At 37.6% G+C, this 14,739-nt stretch overlaps 1 protein-coding gene across 1 annotated transcript; it reads right to left on the bottom strand.

The window, feature by feature from the left end:
* Nucleotides 1–78: 78 nt before the first annotated feature.
* On the bottom strand, nt 79–13,528 carry LOC128027419 (influenza virus NS1A-binding protein homolog B). The gene is made up of 15 exons (XM_052615038.1): nt 13,374–13,528; nt 9,668–9,851; nt 8,414–8,534; nt 7,620–7,792; nt 6,775–6,850; nt 6,520–6,693; nt 6,225–6,350; nt 5,348–5,455; nt 4,952–5,069; nt 3,165–3,389; nt 2,620–2,741; nt 2,412–2,538; nt 2,143–2,274; nt 1,872–2,045; nt 79–1,093 (listed from the first exon to the last, which is right to left on the bottom strand). The coding sequence occupies exons 3-15, from the start codon at nt 8,522–8,524 to the stop codon at nt 837–839; spliced, it is 1,923 nt and encodes a 640-aa protein (XP_052470998.1). The 5' UTR covers nt 8,525–8,534; nt 9,668–9,851; nt 13,374–13,528; the 3' UTR covers nt 79–836.
* Between the last annotated feature and the right edge of the window lie 1,211 nt (nt 13,529–14,739).

Raw genomic sequence — 14,739 nt, 5'->3', positions numbered from 1 at the left:
TTTACTCTACAGAACAATTAAAAGAAAAGCTAAATCTAGCCAGTGACATGTTAGGAAGAAAGTTGACACTCAATTCACTCAAAGTTGAAAATATTTATGAATCTTTCTACCTTTTTTGTACCAAAAAACAAAACAAAAATAATCATTAATCATTAAGAAATCAGGTCTAACAGTTTTAAATACAAAAATTAATAAGATGAAACATTAATTGGTGTTAAAAGTGGCATTATCATCATTGGCCTTTTTAGCATACAAGATAAGAATCTGGGTAAAAACAAGCCTGCGGAACAAATTCATTCATAACTGGAATGTACACTTGTCAGGTGTACATGTTAGACACTTACATAAGTTTTATAAAATTCTATAAAAAGATAAGATACAATCCCACTGAAGCATTTTGGCTCCATTTAAGATGAGCCCAGTATTCTGTGGTCAAAGACTTTCCAGCTATACATAAATAGATCTCATCTTCAATAAGCAAGACACTAAATCAATGTCAAATAATTCATGATGAACTAAGCACTGTGTCATGCACCTTCGACACAGGTCACATTATAACAATCCAATAAATCTGTTTTTATGACATTAGCCATACCATCTTAAAATATCACTCCAGGTAATGGCTTTGATAGCAAAACAAAAGATAAAAAAGGAGAAAGAAAGAAAGAAAAAAATATTTACATACCGGTAGTTATTATGCAATATGCAAAAGCTTTATGTTGCTTTGGGCAACCCAATATAAGCATCTATCAGAGTCTCTCTCCTCAGCACATCATTAAAACACAGTCACATTACAATGTGTGTCAGTTTGAGTACAGGAGAGATCCCGACACCCTTCAGATCTTGCTTAATGCCTCTATAAACGGGTTCCACTCATTGATCTCTGGGTCATACACCTCCATGGTGTTGAGAAACTCATTGCCATCAAAGCCCCCGACTGCACAGAGCACACCGTTCAGCACAGCCAGCCCTGCGTTGCTCCGTGCTGATGTCATGCTTCCCAACATCCTCCACTCGTTCTTGGCTGGGTCATAGATCTCCACACAACGCAGAGCGTGAGAGCCGTCAAATCCTCCGACCACAAACAGCTTCCCTGGAAGCAATCGGAAATTACTTAAATGAAGCCAAGCCCTGAATCTGACAAGCTTCAGTAATTTTCCTAACAGTGAGACTTTATAACCCTGCCAGAATACACAGGCGGAATATAATTAGCTGAAAATTGACTTATCCTCAGGCCGTCCAAGATGTAGATGATTTTCTTCATTGGAACAGATTTGGAAGAAATTTTGTTATTACATGACCCACAAGACTCCAGTGACACAAGCTGTGTGTTTTTTTAAAAATGTTTTTAACCATTTTTTGGATAATTTATGAGTCTCCTATCCATAATCTTGCTTCTTCCAAAGAAGCTGTTGTCTCGCCTCAATCGGGAGAGAAATGTGCACAGATCAAACACTGTTTACAAGCGAAAATGCTCCAAAATGTTCGAAACAAATATGTCGGAGAAATTTAATGCGAGAGAACAAAGGCAGGTGGACTGCTCTCGTGTTCATTTCATCAACGAAGACAAAAAATATTCATTAACTAACATTTTTTCTAAGACGAGACATTGATGAGCTAAAACTAGAATCTGATAAGTCGTGTGTATTACTTGTGGATTATTGTGATGTTTTCATCAGCAGTTTGGACTTTCAATCTGACTGTACCCATTCAATGCAGAGGTTTCATTGGTGAGCAAGTAATGTAACATTAAAGTTCTCTCTAAACTCATCTTCATCTTGGATGGCCTAAGGTTGAGTACATTTTCAGCATTTTTGGGGGGGGGGGGGGGGGGGGGCGAACTATTAATTTAAACATGAGTCTCATTTTACCTTCATACACAGCTACACCAGCTCCACGACGGGCCAGGTTCATGTGGGCCACCAGGGTCCATGTGTTGTTTGCTGGGTTGTAGCGCTCTACTGAGTTTAAGCAGTTCCAGGACTCAGCACCACCTATCACGTACACAAATCCATTTAGCTCGCACACTGCTGCCTGGTGCCTCCCTAAACACAGAAGAGAGACAATATACAAGGTGAATCACACATTTAGGGTTTTGCAAAACTCTAAGTCATTTCAGAACATTAAATTGAATAGACATACTGATGTTGAGGGGTGCGCAGCTGGTCCACAGTTTTGTCACTGGGTCAAAGGATTCACAATTCTTCAAGCCCTTTTGGCCACAAGGATCAGATCCACCCACCACAAAAAGCTTGTTTTGCAAAGAACACACACCTGAGACGAAACAGGAGGAGAGATTATTCACCCCTTTAATGCCCTTTTTATTTTCAGCCTTCAGGACCGAATGGAAAAAGCTCACTCAAAACCATCACAAATATTCAGTAAACTGTTTAGCAGGAAGTAAGGCCTACCTGCATTGCAACGGTTAGTGCGGAGCTCAGGGACTTGAATCCACTCATCAACCTTAGGGTTATACATCTCTCCACAGCTCAGCTCATCTGAGTGACCGTTGGAGCCACCCATCACGTACAGTTCACCCTGAGAGAAAAACATTCGTTAAGGTCTAACGGCAGATGCACCACAGCTGTTTCGGGATTGGAAACTGTGTATTCTCTTTACCATTAGGACAGCCATCTGGAAGCGAGCTCGTGGAGTGCGCATGGGGGCAATGAAAGTCCAGCAGTCCTTCTTTGGGTCATAACACTCCACAGTCCTCAAGCACTCTTCTCTGTTATAGCCACCTGGACAGATAACAATATGCACATCAGATCTGCACACCTAACCTCATTTATGATTTCCATTCATGACAATTCTCTTTCCCATCTTATGTGATGATACATATGCGGTGCTTTCGTTTTATATTTGTTTTTCTCGAACTCCACCAACATAAACACTCTGAATGTTTGTTTTGCAAAATTTGCATGAACAATATTACAAGGACGACATGGCATGTATGCATGTTCTGCTCTGGTAATGGGTAAAAAAAACCCTGCAAAATAGATTTAAATATGTAAAATATATAAATACTTAAAATAGACTGAAAGAACCGGAGAAATATACTTTAATTGGAAGCTAATCATAAGTTATTGTATTTTTAGCCTTATAACTCAACTTAGCTCTTTAGTTTATTTTTTAGGACCACTTTTACACACATGCATGCATACCTGCAGCAATGAGCTTGCCATCAATTTCAGCAGTTCCCAGGCCTGAGCGAGCGTAATGCATAGGCTTCAACAGCTTCTCCTGCAGATCTTCTGGTTGGCCATCAAAGCTCCGGCTCTTTAGCGCACATGGCGTTGCAGATGGGGAAGTATGAGGACTGGTGTGACCGTGCAGGGAGATCACACACAGCACACCTCTCAGAACAGCCAGACACAGGTATGTGTTGTCTAGAAATGAGCAGGCAAAAAGGCTTAGCACCCTGACATCCAATTAATTTAATAAATACACTAATACATGCTTAATAATTGCTTTATGCGACTCAAAAAAAGAAAAAAAAAGAAATGAAAAATATGTACATACATATAGAATAAATAAAAAGACTAATTGAGTTTTAAAACGAATACACTATTGTCAAAAATTTTGGAAAATGTAATTTTTTTTTAATGATGTTTTTGGAAAAAGAAAAAAGCATCTTCAGCTAACCAATGCTGCATTTGTTTGATCAAAAATACAGTATATTCAGTTGAACTGCTTTTTATCTGAATATTTTAAACAGTAATTTATTTCTGTAATGGCAAAACAGAACTTTCAGCAGCCATTGTTCCAGTCTTAAGTGTCACATGATCTGTCATAAATCATTCTAATATGCTGTGAAGCTGATATGGAAGACGTCTAATCCATTAAAAAATATACATATTTTAAATAAATGCCATTTTATTAATCAAAGAACCCAGAAAAAAATACCAGTTTCCAAAGAAAAATAAATCAGCGCAATTGTTTTAAAGGGGTGATGAACTGAGAAATCTAATTTCCATTGATCTTTTGTCATATAACAGGTCAATGAACTATAAAAACATCCTGTAAGTTTCGAGACTCAAATCTTTCTCCTCAGTTTAAAAACAGATTTTATTGAAACCAAGTAGGGCCGTGACATGTTAACCACCACAGTGGTAATGGACATATATATATATATATATATATATATATATATATATATATATATATATATATATATATATAAAATAGTGGTGTCAAAATTAGCACGTTAACGCAGGCAATTAACTTTTTCAGTTTAAAGCGTTAAAAATATTTAATGCAATTAAGAAGGTGCTGGGCTCGAGTTAGCCACCCCACTCACAACTGCTGCTTCTCCCACTTTTTTCTCTTGACAAGAAGTTAAATTATTTAGTCTCAGAACTACTGAGAACGCAAGACGTTTCAGACACGCTTACTTCAGCACCAGGCGTGAGTCAAGCAAGCATGGAAACCGTACTGTGCTCGCAATGCGTGCTCTTCTACAAAGTGTGTAGACTGATTTTTACCACTACTGCATTGTCTGTTCCAGAATGTTTGATATAAACTGAGTATTTATAGGTTTTTAATCCAAATGACCCATGTTATTTTCAGAGTACTTCACAGCAGTCCATCTGTTATTTTAATAAACAAATCTTTATCCAATCATAGCAATGGGCATTACTTGCAAGTCTTGAATGCGCCCCACCTATAAAAACAGACCATTCTGCAGAGACTCAAAAACTTGATAGAAAATAGCCTATTACTCCTAAATTATGCTATAAAAAAAGGTAAAAAAAAATCACACTAACATTATAAGTGAACCTCAAGAAAACATTATAAAATAATAATAATAAATGTAAACACCAATAAGAATTATTATTACTGATTGTAATTATAAATTACATATTAAAATATATTCAGATAAAACAACATACCCCTTTAAAAGAAAAAAAAAGAGTTTCAGAAAGACATAAAAGCTGGTCTATAGACTTACTGGTGGTCTTCTCTGAGGCAATATACTTCCATTCGTGCTTGTTGAACTGGCTGTTGGAGGGAGAGAGGCTGACAGAGGCACCTGAGCCCATCTCGTCTCTCTCTCGAGGAGGCTTCTTCTGCAAAACCAAACCAGGCAGCTCTAAACCTGCCCAAACTTCAATCGCCTACCTCTACTGCATGCATACAGTCTTCCAAAGGCTACACCCATTACCTCCCGTGCCAATGCCACCGTTTAAAGGGGCTTTCACAGTGCACAGACAGCTAAGACAAGTGGTGGTTCACAGAACTCCCTTTTAGAGCTAGCCACTTGAAACTTATTAAAATGGGAGCCATGCTATTCTACAGAGGAGAATGCAGTGTACTGTAAAGGGAGGACTGAAAACCAGTCGTGTACCTGCACAAAATGGATGTGGTCATCCTCAGAGCTGCAGACCTCTGCCTGCCCCTCAAGCAGGCTCCCATCATGCAATTTGTGATCTGCTGAGTAGTACAGCGTTTGCACCTGCAACAACAAAACACCAACAAGACCCATGTGGGTGTTTCCATAACAAGAACAAAGCAATGTTCTGCCTTGTTCCTTGAAGCAGTGGAGTCAGCTGCTATGAGGGAGGTCCTAGACAATCTGTGTGCTGCCTGGACCTTGAGGAAGCCATGACCTTTCACATTTCTACGGTCACTATGATTGTGGAAACTGCTGGAAGAGATCATTCCTATTGGAAGTAACTTCGCTTTGGGTCAAAGAGTTATCTAAACAAATGATCGCAGCACAGTGGGATTGGAAAAAAGTTGCAAGGCTCTCAGGAAGAGTGTGCACAGATGGGAGCACACGGCTTTTGGTATGTTGACTAAGTATCATTGATGGTTGGGATTTTGCATTCTTCTTCAGGGCTGGACAAATCTGCTGTTGATGTGAATTAATAAACCTACAGGAGAGATGGGGAGATCAATAGGGAGGAGCAGTTATTAGAATCAAATGAACAAAAGCCCAAAATGCCCTGCTGGTGAGAAAAAATGTTGAGTTACAAAGACAATTCAGTTAAATACAGTACAAGGATAGAAAGAAAAGTGGGGAAAACGGACCTAACCTTTGGCTCACCTGGAATACCAGTTTTTTTTCAGTATTTTGAGGAACACGTACTGCAAAATTTACAAGGTTAAGGGGAAAAACTCTGGGGGCAGGGGAAGGGGGGAACTCTGGGTCAACCACTGAACAGTGTAGGAGACATGAGCAAAGTGAAAGGAATGGGTTCAGAAAAAGCCATAATACTGACCTCTTCCATCAGTTTCTCCAGAGGATCTCCATTCTTCCACAGGCTGTGCTGCACCCAGCTTATCACTTTTGAGTACAGTTTGCCATTACCTGGCAAGTTCAGGTTGTCCTCTAGCATAACCTCCAGCTATACAGACACAATTACATATGGTATCATTACAAATTAAATGGAAATAACATATATAAAATGTATTTAACTCACACAAACGTTTATATTTTATGTATTTTTATAGAATATATATATATATATATATATATATATATATATATATATATATATATATATATTTACATACTTTCAGTCGAGGAAGTTTAAGGAAGTCATCCTGTTCTGAGATCTCCTGAAGATGGTCCTGTATAAAAGCATCAATCTTTCCCAGAAGCCGCCCATCAGCCATGCAACTAGCAAAGTTGCGGTATGAAATGGCACTCTGGGAGTCCATTTTTGATAGTAGGTAGTCTCCACAGATCTGCAAACAGGATTCAGGAGATCAGGTCACTGTACAGTAGTGTATACATGAGAGAACCTCCATGTAAATGCATGTACATACTTGTTTGACCCTCTCCAATTTGAGCCTCTTTGCTGCCGAATACACATCTCTAACCAGATCTTTATCTGCCTTCAGTCTGTTAACAGGAGATTATGAGAATATATGAAACCTGTGTGTCCTTGAAATAATCAATGTGAATTGTTGAGAATATAGACCCTTTGCACGTGACGTCACACTCTACTCGCGCAAATTCTGAACGCCATGACGGACGGCAGAAGAGCTATGCTGTAGGACAGACGGCAAGCCAAACAAGTACAAGTTCGTGTTCGTTGATGTAATAAAATGGAATAAAACTGCCTCGTTTTTTTAACTGTGCAGAGCAGTAGCTGAATACTTAGGCTTACTACGCAACAGTATTTTAATATTGGTCATTATGGTTGTACTTGGATAGCCAAATATTTTCTGAGGTGGTAACGTTACTTGGTATAAAGAGTTATAGATCCACTGAATTAGAAAGTTGCATTGGCACACCCAGTGAACAATGGTAATTGGGTAGTCACGATGACCATGTCCTCTAAAAACATAGGCTACGTGTTATATAAATCTTTACTTAAGTAAAGAATAGATGTTAATACAAAATAAACCCTAGATTGGTGTCTTACTTTTGCCATTATGAGGTACCTCCCCCGCCGTGAGGGTGGCATTGCGTACCTGTAACCCAGCCAGCTAACGTTACAAAGAACAAGTTTAGTGTTATTTATTTTAAATGGACTGAAACTACCCGCGTGTCTACTACTATTTAGCTTGTGCTTCCAGTGATTCTGCCATCCGTCATGGCATCGTCATGTCTTTGCAAAGGGTCTATATGTAAAAAAGAAGTTAGGAATAAAGATAAATATACGTACTGGGCTGTGTAGGCATAGTTAAGCAAGATCTCCACAGCATCAGGGTTGAGGTCATCGAATTTTACCAGTGAAACCCCACCAGGTGGCTCAGAGTCAGTGTTGAAAATCTCAAATAGATAAGGACTACAGCAGGCCAGCACAGCCTTATGGGCCATCAGCTCATGTCCACAGACCTGCAGAAAAACCATTATAAAGTATTTAAGCATATTCAAAAGTATAAGAATGTAATACTTTATTCAGCAAGGATGCATTCAATTGATCAAAAGAGCCAGTAAACATATTTATGTTACAAATAATTCTAATTCAAATAAATGCTGTTCTTTTAAACTTTCTATTAATTTTTCTGTGGTACGTTTTCCAGAAAAATATAAAAGCCCATCAAAAACATTCATTTTTTTCGACTGAGGAAAGAAAGACAAACATTTTGGAAGACATGAAGGTGATTAAATTATCAGGAAATTTAAATTTGAAGTGATCTAATTCTTTAAGCAGCACAACTGTTTTCCACACTGATGATAATAGAACATGTTTCTTAGAACTGGAGTAATTGCACAGAAATAAATAACATTTTAAAATATATTAAAAAAGAAAATGGTAATAAAACAATTAATTTCAAAATATTACTGTTTTCACTGTATTTTGATCCAAGAAATACAAACTAAGTGAGCATAAGAAAAAAAACAAAAAAAAACAATGACTACTTTTGACCATTAGTGTACAGCACATTTGTAAAAATATGGCCATGTTTATTTTTCCTGAAACAAAGGCGTGTGTGTGGGGTGTGGGGGTCTTACCTGTAGTCTGACATCACAAAACTGGCCACTTTTACGCAAAGCATTCATCTTGACCACAGTAGAATCAAGGAAGCTCTCGTCTTCAAATATTAAATATCCGTTGGGAGTCATTTTGATGGATCTATCAAAGTCAAGGAGGCAAACATAGCAAAATCCAATATCAGTAAAAGACTGCTTTTTATTCACAATAGAACTGCACGATATATAATTTCACCATCCATATCGAGACGTGTGCATCCGCAATATTCACATCACAGGATGTGAGAAGTTTAGTATTGTGATCTTGAATCCAGATCGACCAGGTACCAGGGATTGAAACGCAGGCAATTCGTGGATTAAGTACCAAATTTAACCATCATACAATGAAGGTTCATCATTTGTAATTGTATGTCTTTTTGGTCCTGTCAGTTTAAACATTCAAGTGATTTTAAACCATTCGAGCACAAGAAGTCACAAAATAGAGCTCAGTTATGCACAAGCACAGTTTTCTGTGCTCACACACAGAGCGATGCAGATGCACATGAACAACGAATTCCGTTCACTTTTCTATTTGTGCCTGACATGACACTTATGTGGAAAATTTTCACATTTAAACACAGTTGCTTATGGCTTAGATGAAGGTAAACAACTGAGAAAAAAAAGGATGTGTAACAGTATATTGGTTCACAGCAGTTTACTGTTCCTGGTATGCTCTGTCTCATGAATGCTAATCAAACAACAAAACAGAGAAAAAAAAATCACTTTTGTAGCTTTAACACAGGTTTAGTTAATACAGTGAAGACTATCCAGTGTTATTTCACATTTTATTATTCAATTTCTGTACCTGATACTGTTAGATTCTTTTTTTCAAATAGAGCTATTCGAGTCATCGGGTGATTTTATTTTAATATCGCAATATATATAGCAGAAAACGAAATACCGCAATGTGAGCTTTTTCCAATATCGTGCAGCCCTAATTCACAAACCAGGCACATGCTGATTAGACCCACATGGAATCTGTAGTGTTTATACCATATGTTATGCAATGACTGTGTTGGGATCTCTGTGAAATGGATTTAAATAGTATATAAAATGTGTTAAACTGAGCTGAAAATGCTACACGTATTAAAGCAAAATTAGCTAAATGCTTAATATGAACATGTGAGGAGTGGGGGATGTGAAAAACTCTCTGAAATTCTGCAGAAATCCCCACAGATTTCTGCAAGATTCTGTGGTCACAGATTCCATGCAGGTTTGGTGAGGAGACACACTTACCAAACAGGTATAACAGAAGAACAATCTTGCTCTAAGAAACTTTCAACAGAGGGTACGACACGCAGATGTTTCTGGATTAGAAGCAGTGGCTACAGCAACTCAAACTTCCCGTCACAGATTGTGTCTAATGTCACTCAGCCGGTTAAAGAACACAAGTACTACAAGCTTGATTACACATGATGACCTGTAGAAGAGAAAGAGAAAGATAAACATACTTAATTCAAACATATAAATTCAACTACAGCTAATAAGAAATGTTTCTTGAGCTTCAAATCAAAATATTACAATGATTTCTGATGGATCATGTGACACTGTAGATTCCATTAATGACTGCTGAAAATTCACAGGTATACATTCCATTTTAAAACATATTCAAAAAATAGAAAACATGCTTTAAATTGTAATAGTTTCACAGTATTACTGTTTTTACTGTATTTTTGATCAAATAAATGCAACTTCTTCAAAAACATCAACACCACCAGCACAAAAAAAACTATTATGTTCAATTTTGCCATAGTTAGCATTCACACACATTTTAATTTGTTTAGGTTTACCAGTAAGTTTAGATTTCTATATATTCTACAAATATTTTACAACTGTATTTGACCAGAAAGTGTTGTATTGATTACAGAAATTCCCTTGTCTTTTCCAGGCGTGGAAAATCCCAACAAATATTTTTCAAGGCTGTGGGAAGCCTGATTGGGTTTTTTGTACCAAAATTGTAACCACCAACTTGTGTTTTTTTGGTTCATATCTATATTATGTTTGGTCCAGTTCATATTATTGCTTTTAACAACTGTTTAACTGTAAGGAAAAATAATTGCAACATTATTTAGAAAACACAAATTGATGTTCTAAATCTTAGCTAGTAACGTTACATTTAATGTAAAAAGAAAATACAGTCCTAATTAGGGCTGCACGTTTTCAAGTTTTTCATTAACCGTTAACCGAGGCCCTTAGCGGTTAATACTCGGTTAACCATAGTGTGCGCCAGGGTTTCCGTTGTCCGGTAATTTCCGGACATTGGCCGAAAAAAAAAAAAGAAATGTCCGACAAAATTTAATCTCTCTGGTCAAATTGTCCTATTAAAACTGCCTAATAATCTCGCCCACTAACACAATCTGAATTTGAGAATAAGCCTAAAATGTATAAAGCAAATATACACCGACCTTTGGCTATCTTATAAAGGAACATGCTCTAGTAATAGTTATGTAACTTTCCGTGTTTAGGCGATGGTAACAAGCAGGCTCCGCGGCCGCCTCACTAAGGCTATAGCACTATTCGGACGGGACTAGTTTTCTAAACTACGTTTGAGTTTCGATTCTTACCACCTGACGTCTGTGATTTTCATGTACCAATTCGGACGGGACTAACATCTCCGTGTTTATTACAGAGGTGGGAGGGTCTGATTTGTGCATCTGGGCGTCACAGAGATCACGCGCTCTGTATGCGTGCATTGCATTCATTAAAAATGATTGCCATTAGTATTACTACACAATAAATACTAAATGGCTAGTATAGCAAACCTTGTTAATGTGTGGTTCTTTTTAGTTTAACTTGTTTTCCTTTTTTTTTTTTTTTTCTTATGTAACTGAGTACATAAATGAACGTGAGTAATCTTACCTGATGCTGATATTACAATAGCCGGTATTAACTGTTTACGCGATCTTGCTTTTGATTTTATTATTTGTATTTTTTATTATTATTATTTATTTGCCGCTAAGCAAATCTATCAAACATCCGCGCGGTAAGAGCATCTACGGTTATTCACGTTGGCCAAAACACACAAGGAACCGCGTTGTGAAATAAAATATCACGGGCAATCACAGACATTCGCATTCAGACGGGATTAGCTTTCTTAGAGGATCACTGAGTTTGCTGAAAAACGGTAGGTAATTTGCTCTGGAATTATCACAGAGGTTGTGTGAGAAAAACACAGACGTGGCAGATTCGGACGGGATTAAAGTCAATAAGTACGTCTGTGAAACGCAGATTTCTCTAACGACCCCCTGTAAAACTACTCCCGTCCGAATAGGGCTTATGACTATGTTTGACAGGTACAATATTTGAAAATCGATAAAAAAAATTTTTTAATTACATTTATATCTGAATTTATGTCAACCTATAGACTTTCAAATATTTAAAATGTCATGAATTAATATGTATTTCTGTACAAAATGACAAACATATTTTCCTATTATATTTTGCCTGGAAACGCTTCCAACAAGGCGTCGGTTCTATTTCTAGCATGCACGCGTCGAGCCGCGCCTGAGCCGCGCGTCTCACGCAGGCAGTCGGCAAGCTCTAACCTGTTAACATGGGAGCCGAATTAAAAACAGACACGCCACGCAGCTGAGATGCTTTCGCTCCTGACCGGCCTAATGATGCCCGGGTGTTGGCTGTTGAGATTACAACAACGAGGTTGTACTTGAAGTATATCTAAGCACTGTATTGCGATACTTGCATTTTGCCCCGTCACTGTCAATTTTAAAGTGCTCCAACGCTGTACTTTTTTTTGCCCGCTTCATATTAGAAAAATGACTTCTTCTTGTGGACATTACAAATGTCTGGGAGCGCTCTGGCGGTCTCTGGTGGTGCAAAAATGTTTTACAACTAAATTCAATGCACGCCATTGACGTCACTTAACCGAGCAAAATGTTTCACTCGGTTACGCAATTTTTAACGGTTAATCGGTTAACCGGTTAACCATGGACACCCCTAGTCCTAATGCACTCAGTGGTTTTTATGTTTCCGGGTTTATTGTTTGTTGAAGGCGCGAGCCAGCACCCTATGGCCAGCACACGCTAACGTTACCCGGAGCGCGAGGAGGAACTGTTCTGTCTAGATCAAACCAGTCCCGTTGAAACACACACACACACACAAACAAACACACACGCGTGACCTAACATAACCAAACTGATAACAGATATAAACGTCTGCATTATAAACATCGCGTTACTGGGTCTGTCGTAGGCCAGCGGGTCATGTGAAAAATATATCGTGTAATTACTGAGGTATTACATATTTATGTGATTAATTAATTAGGAGTACGTGCAAAGAGCCAGCGGTATTGTTAAATGGTTAACGTTAGCTCAAACGAAACGAACACTGCGTCATTTGTTCACCCAAAATTTCCATAAAGCCAATGTGGAACTGAAAGAAGATGAGATTTTAGGCAGAACGACGGCCTACGCAACGTTACATATTCACTTTCCAAATAATTAACAGGCTAAGTTAAATGGTGACTGGCTGTCGTTCTGCAAATATAAAACATAAAATAAAAAAAATCCTTCAGTTCCACAATTTTTTAAGTCAGTAACATCTGCCTTCTTTCATTTTCATCCTTAATCTTGAACCAAATTACATCTTCAACAATAATTGAAGATTTAATGGTTTTAAACGGTCTGGGCGGTTAAAGTGTTATTAATCTGTGGAAGCGATCCGTTTCAGAGATGCAGTTAACGTTAGAAGCTGATTCTTAAGCCATTCGCCAAAACAACCATATGTCGTCTGGATATAAAACTGAATATTATATTGCTCTAACGTTAACCTCAAGCTGTAAGACAAACGTTTAACTTAGATAAAACAGCGAACAGACAATAAAGCATGGCTTCTCCTCAAACAACACAAACAGGAACACTTCACAAGCTCGGCTAACTTTAAACCCACTTTCCTTTTCAAACACAACTTAAGTTAAATGTCTTACCGATTTCCTTTGTCTGTTTAGGACGAAGAACATAATTTCTGCTTAGAAAATCAGTATTTATGAATCCAAAGAACCGCCGTTAAACAACTGTACAGACGACACCGAAGTCCGCGCGCTTAACTGTGCTGCGTCACTGATGACGACAGCATGATGGGAGGGACAAATGGTGCGCGGCCTCACGTGCTTATAAGATGACACTGTACAAGTTCAATAACCGTTTCTAAAAGAGGTATTATGTTGTACCTGGAGTTAGCCTATATAAAATAAGCGCGTTGCTTTTGTGAACATACAGTGAGTGTGATTGGCTGTATGACACCCGCCATTATTAAGTTTAATCAAGATTGCACAGTTCTTGCCCTCAACAACCAGAACCCAGTGCAATTCATTAATGCAGAACTGACCTGAGCTGACACTGTGTCTATATAAATATTTTAGGTGTTATACTTTGGAGCTGGAGTGAATGCTTTGGAGTTCTATAGTGTTTGTAAATAAATAGGCCTAGATACAAAGATTCAAAGATATTGCAGACATTGAAAAAAATGAGTTATGATTTAGCAATTTGTTCTATTTCCTCTTTTGAAAATCTATATTATGTAACTACCTCCACGCCTGTGTCTCCATGGTTTCCAGCCACTTAGAAAAAGAAACATGAATACGTAGACAGACATGCCTCCTCCTGCCCTCTCTCAAAGGATCCCTCTATGCAAACTTGTTCAGTTGAGAATGGCTTACATAAGGCACACACACAGTTTGACAACATAACATACAGTAACATACAGACATAAAGTCATTTTCATCAGTCAGGCCTCTGGAAGCTAACATTGCTGATGATACAGCCAGCAGGTATACATTAATCTAATGAATGCTTTTATTTGCAGTTTAAGTTATTGTTAGGTTTGTATAAGAGTATCAAAGTGTGATAAGAGAGGAAGATTAAAAACATTTGTCAAGGAAACAAACATTTCTTTACTTTTTATTTTATAAAATATATTGTAATATTATTTCCAAATGTTTCATTATAGTTTATATTTGTCTATTACTTGTAGTTAAATTGGTGTCTATCTTTCTAAACTTCTTTACTAATATCACTTAATAATTCTAATTAAAATAATAACATCAACAACAACAACAATAGTCTTTATAATGACCTGCTTGCTATTTCCCCACACAAACAGGTGTGTATATAGTACACAAAACTGTTCTCATATTTTACTGTTCTTTGTTTTTATATTTTAAGAGGGTGCCATAATCTCTATTTAGGTTTACTTTGCAACAACGCTAATTCACCTGTACGGTTTCCTTTATTTTTTAAGCATGGAGCCAGTAAGAAGTGCTTTGGTTATGGAAGCCGTTTGTTTGATTTGTG

Source organism: Carassius gibelio, chromosome A2 (assembly GCF_023724105.1).
Source record: "Carassius gibelio isolate Cgi1373 ecotype wild population from Czech Republic chromosome A2, carGib1.2-hapl.c, whole genome shotgun sequence".
Taxonomy (NCBI): Eukaryota; Metazoa; Chordata; class Actinopteri; order Cypriniformes; family Cyprinidae; genus Carassius; species Carassius gibelio.
The sequence above is the reverse complement of the archived record's forward strand: the minus strand, read 5'-3'. Positions and strand labels throughout refer to the sequence as shown.